General features: G+C 34.3%; 1 protein-coding gene across 1 annotated transcript; it reads right to left on the bottom strand.

The window, feature by feature from the left end:
• Positions 1-695: 695 nt before the first annotated feature.
• On the bottom strand, positions 696-4,553 carry LOC106324234 (nucleolar protein 12). Its single transcript, XM_013762237.1, is given in 13 exon segments — positions 696-920; positions 922-964; positions 967-1,120; positions 1,122-1,262; positions 1,265-1,321; positions 1,402-1,521; positions 1,637-1,662; positions 1,665-1,761; positions 1,829-1,903; positions 1,991-2,050; positions 2,131-2,186; positions 3,492-3,501; positions 4,293-4,553. Coding segments are annotated over 13 exon segments (1,191 nt in total). The 3' UTR covers positions 696-829.
• Between the last annotated feature and the right edge of the window lie 1,048 nt (positions 4,554-5,601).

The raw sequence follows: 5,601 nt of genomic DNA, 5'->3' as shown, positions 1-5,601 counted from the left end.
GTGACAGAGCCAAGCAGTAAACGTATGCGGGTAAGAACTCAACATAGTTCTCTTATATGTCTCCAGATTTTTTTTTCTCCTTCAAGGCTCTTTCATAATTTCTATTACTGGAACGATTTTTGTTTTCTGCAGATTTCGTGAAAAAAAAAGGAGACAGGAAAACGAATGCGGTAAGCTTTTGCTATGAACTTCTATTCTCTCTCTTAATTCTTTTCCAGTGTAAGCTTATGTTATATAACATTCATGATTCATCACTGGATTGTTTCTGAATATGCTATCTGGTGCCGCGGCCCCAATTAAAACTACTACATGTCTTTGTGACACACTTTGCTTCAGTTCGATAAGCTTACTCTTACTTTGACTCTGTTGACATATTTTCATATTCTCAAACAATCTGCTGGTTTGGTCTATTAATTGTGTTCAGGAATGCTGGAGGGAAGGAGGCCACAGGGTATTGATTCGCCGAGTAATTAAACACCTTTCCCCTCTGTTTCTCTCGTTGTTCATTTCCTGAATCTCAAACATTTTGTATTTTTTTTGTTTGTTGGCAGACGATTTTCGGCAGCAGCTTTTGAAGATTGTGTCTGATTCAAAGTAATAACCACATAAAATCCTATAAGAACCTTTAACTCTTTATTACAAATCTGTGCTTAACAAGTCAAGTTTGATCACATAAACACTTGCCAATTTCTCTGTGTGTAAAATAAGCATGTTAAAAAGATATCTATGAATATAGCTTTTCTTTAAACTTGCGAGTAAACACAAGTGTTGCAAACGAAAAGTATCAAAGCTAAGAACAAAGAAAAAGGTTGGTTTGAAACAGAACCACCTAACCCCGTTTTGGTTTCTTCTTCTTGGAGAAGCTATCAGGTGTTCTGCTTTCTTGTTTACGCTTACTCCCTGCAAATCCCGTACCACCATGAGCCTTTCGTGTTTGCTTTCAATTTCCTTGCAGCAACAGCTTGGTCGCTTCTGACACAGCACTATTATTACTACTACTACCAGCTTTGTTGCCTTCATTGCTGCTGCTGCTGCTACTTCTAGGTCTCATCTTAGATTGTGCAGGACTTTTCTGATAAGGCTTCTTCTTGTCATCAGCGGATTTTGAAGCTCTTACTTACACCTTGATACGAAAGATTAGCCTTCTCTGTCGCAACTGGTATGACGACTTTGTCTCTTTTCTGAGCTGGAGAGTAAGCGTCAGAAGGATTGGTCTTTCTCTTTGATGGTGTTGCATCAGCTTTGACTCGAGAGATACGATACCTAGATCTCTGTCGCTAAGCTTCAAATATCCTTTCTTGAGTACCAGATTTGCAGCTTCGTAAAGCGAATAAAAGGATAAATCGGATCAAATTAGTTATCTCTAAACCTTGGGAGACCCAAAAGTTTTTACTCAAGTACCTTTGTTTAAAACAAGATGCCTTTCCCAATGTTCAAATGAGGATCTCTGATAACACGAACAGCTTCCACATTGTTCTCCAGATTACTCTTACCAGTAAACAACTGATACACCTCCTCATCCTGCATTAGAAATAAACAAAACAAACTAAGAATATGAAATTATGTTAATCACAATGGAACAAGAGAGCCCTGAGATTAGTACTACTGACCTTCAAGATAACCAGGTTAGACTAACCTTTACGTCGAAAGGGAGATTACCCAAAAGACAGTCCTCTTCGAATCGTACAAATGGTCATCCTGACCTTTCAGCTTCTTACGAGGCGGACATGCTCTATCAACATGGATATGATTCCCAGCAATCTGAATACACATAACACCTTTAGAGACTCAACCACAGAGAAAAAAAGGGAGAAAACTGTTATATTACCAGAGACATGTTATGTGCCAGAGACGCTTCAGCAGCTTCCTCTGTTTCGAACACAACATAAGCATTAACACTGCACTTTTGTGAACATTTTGACATCAGAATTCTCCTTCGCATAAACTACAAAGACTAGAATGAAAGGGTTTTAACTTTTAAAGCACAGACCTTGAAGCTTTTATCATTGAATTGCTTCAACGTTATAGCTCATTTCCTCCTCCTCTTCGACTAAATCAAATCAAAACCAAAAGCTGCTTAAAACACACAAACTCTAACCTTAATTAGTTTAAGAAATTTCTGAAACTCACATCAACAATGGGCACAGAGCGTGTCCTCACGGACTCAACCTCACCGAACTCACGGACTCAACCTCACCGAACTTACTAAAGTTGGTTTCTCAGCATTTTTTCTTTCGCCGGAAAGGGTTGTTATCGGAGAAGAGACTCGTAGAGAAGATCCCTGAGATTGTGTCTGAGATTCGTCCTTTTCAGATTCTTCAGCCTTAGAGAGGGAAACCGTAAACAGTTTGGGAGTTTATGAAAGAAATTAGGGTTGACTTCTGTACGCCTCCCCCCCCAAACTACTTAAACCCACGGCCAATCCCCCTAGACTTTTAAGCTCTTCTCCTAACCCCACAAAATTAAATGATTCATCAAATATCCACCTAAACTATTTATTTCTGTTATGAACAACTAGGAAACAAACATTAAATTCTTTACTAAAAACTAAATCATTTAATATTCATAGAATGTATATATTTAATAATTATAATATTTTAATACTTTTTAAAAAAATCATTCAAGTACTGAATATATTAGTTTAAAATAACAAAAAATAACATAATAAATGATGTAAATATATGTACCAAATTAATCACAAATTGACTGTTGAAATTATATAAAATAGATATACATTTTTATTAAGAATGTCGGGTTGAGACAATAGCAAAAACTGGTCAAGACAAGAAGCTTGTGTTCAATATTAGGAATATCAGCCTTTTTTTTATCTTTGCGGATTCCTTAATCTGCGAGTTAGCTCTCTCGACACGAAACATTTTACTTTTTTCTATTACCGTAGTCTATAATCGTATTTTATAAATATGATATTTATCTATCATGACCAACTGGATAAAGCGGAGGGAATAGATTCACCGCAAGATATGAAAAGTAACTGTTTACAAACAGCTAAGAATATTTATGAGACTGATGTTATCAAGAAGTTTATTTTCAAATTTTCTTTTTTAGAGTTTGGGAGCCCTCGTCTAAACGAGTATTTTATAGAGAACTCTGCTTCAAGTCTTGACTCCTGCATGACGAAAAGGCACCCTCGTCGCGGCAAATCCATCTACAGTGACAAAATGAATTTGATTTCTATTCTTCTACCTATAATCAGTATTTTTAGCAATTCAACCATCAAACCAGAAACCAAATCCTGGCTCGGCACAAAACATAATCCTCTTAAATAATATATGCTATTTGGGGCCATCTTTTGACTTATTGCGCAGTTTCCTAATGTTTCTCGCCAAAGATTTGATTCAGAGTATGTTTTATCTACCAATAAATTTAAATCCTTCGATCTAGACTTCTCAACTTTTCAGGCATTTGCTTGAATTGGATGAAGTATACATTTTTATATAGTTTTTTTCTCTAATAAATATTCTTCCACCCACCTTGCTTGACCTAAACCATCAAAAACATGTTTTTAACAAAATTGTTCACTTAAAATAATATATCAATTGAATAATATAATGTTTTGAAAGTAAGTAAATAAAGTAGTAGTTTTAAATAATTTGAATGTTTGTCAAAAGGACAAAGAAAACATTATATTTGGTGTTGGAAACTTAATTTTTAAACAAAAAGTTGCTTGTAATTACTTTTGCCAATTAATTAATTTTAAAGCATGTGACAAAAATGGGGTAGTTTAACAGCAACAATTTAAAAATACTATGAATGAAACAATTTTTTAATAAATTTTGACTTTTGTCAAGGATTAGTTTACTCAAAATCTAATTTATGATAAGACAACTAAAGTTTCTCTTTTATCAAAACAAAGATACAAATAGAATTTCTAGTGTTTGTATGCTGGCACTTCTAAATTTTCCTATGATCATTTAGATTAAACTTTTTTCTCCTTTTCTTCCTTTATTTCATTTTTTATTGTTGTTATTTTTTTCAATGTCCACAATTTTTTATATAGAAAGCAAATATTGTATCAATTAACTAACCATACATCTAAATAATTGCAATGATTCATTTATATAGTTAAAGCAATTGCAAGGATTTTTTTTTTTTGGCATCTAACTGAAATTTCATTAACTTGAAAAATAAACGTTAAAGCAAGCTACGAGAGCTAGCCAATCTGCGACCCGATCGTTTACAAAAGTATAACTTTGGCCACATGAATACGCTCCTTTCGCCAAGGAGTCTGCACGGTTATTTTAAACTCGAGAAATAAAAGCAAAAGACATAACTTGAAATGAAGAAGATATAACTCTGATGCCATATAGCTCAGGCGCTAGGGCTAGCCAGTCTTCATCCTTCCAAATGGTGTTCACTAATTGCTGACAATCAGACTCCACCTTTTCTGCATGTAATGGTGACTGCCCTTTTGGGCAAGACTCCAGTCCCAAGCAAACCAACTTATCATCTTCAAGCAGGATAAAAACCAGTCCATTCCAGTCACTCTCTTCCGACCAGGAGGCGTCTACTTGAATGCACCATAAGTTTCCCATTTCGAGCTTCCCATATAAACCAAAGCAAACAGGGGAACATAGCAAGGTTTTGCGGAACGTTGTTGCTCAGGACTTGACGGAAAAGGAAGTCTAAGTTAACATACAAGGATGAAAATAAATTCGGAGAAGATGGAGTTGCAGACAGAGCCCAATACTTAAGAGCAGGCTGACATTCGAATATAATATGGTTAATAGTCTCACTTTCAGGACCACACCGTTGGCATGACGCATCTCGGGCTGTAATGATTCATTTAAATGGTAATATTCATTAAATCTACAATAGAACATTATATGTCCTCACAATTAATTACCAACCTTTTGTTTTGTCTAAATATGATTATTTTGTTCAAGGCTGTAGAATTTGAACAGTATGCTTCTGAATAATGTTTTTATTTATCTTTCATTATCACATAATGATTTACTATGGTTCTATATATTAGCGACAATAGTTTGAAAGTTTCATATTTTTCATTTTCTAAATTAATATGGAAAAAAAATATTTTCAAGTAAAAAAAGCAGTTATTGAAGATTAGTGAAATAAGTTTTAATAAAGAGTCACATTTGAAAAAAAAACATTTGTTGGGGTTCTATGATTGTGTTTGACCATTCATAATTCAAAAGCATATAATATGCACTACTACATAGGAACATTATCAAATGAAGAGTTAATATATTTATATTTGTAATTTATTAATTTATACCATTATAAATGTTTTTCCAAGAAACTTAACGATGAAGTTTTTCCGCTTCCTTTTCAAGCCCTCCCCCACTTAAACGTACTCACAGACAGATAAATAATGCACTTGAGGCTGTTGTTGAGGCTGCGATAGACTATAGTAATTGTCTGGTCCTCCTATCAATCCCTCATTTACAAATTCTTAGCAATCCAGATCAGATTTTTGAACCCTTAAAAATGATGTATGAAAAATGTAACAGACGTCAAACATATGTCGTTACGTGAATCCCATTTTAATAAGCCAGCATATAAGAGTGTTATATAGAAGGTATTAAATTCCAAAACCATTAGATTCTTCAGATATTACTTTTT

This window comes from Brassica oleracea, chromosome C2 (assembly GCF_000695525.1).
Source record: "Brassica oleracea var. oleracea cultivar TO1000 chromosome C2, BOL, whole genome shotgun sequence".
In the NCBI taxonomy this organism is placed as follows: domain Eukaryota; kingdom Viridiplantae; phylum Streptophyta; class Magnoliopsida; order Brassicales; family Brassicaceae; genus Brassica; species Brassica oleracea.
This window is presented reverse-complemented; position numbering and strand designations above follow the sequence as displayed.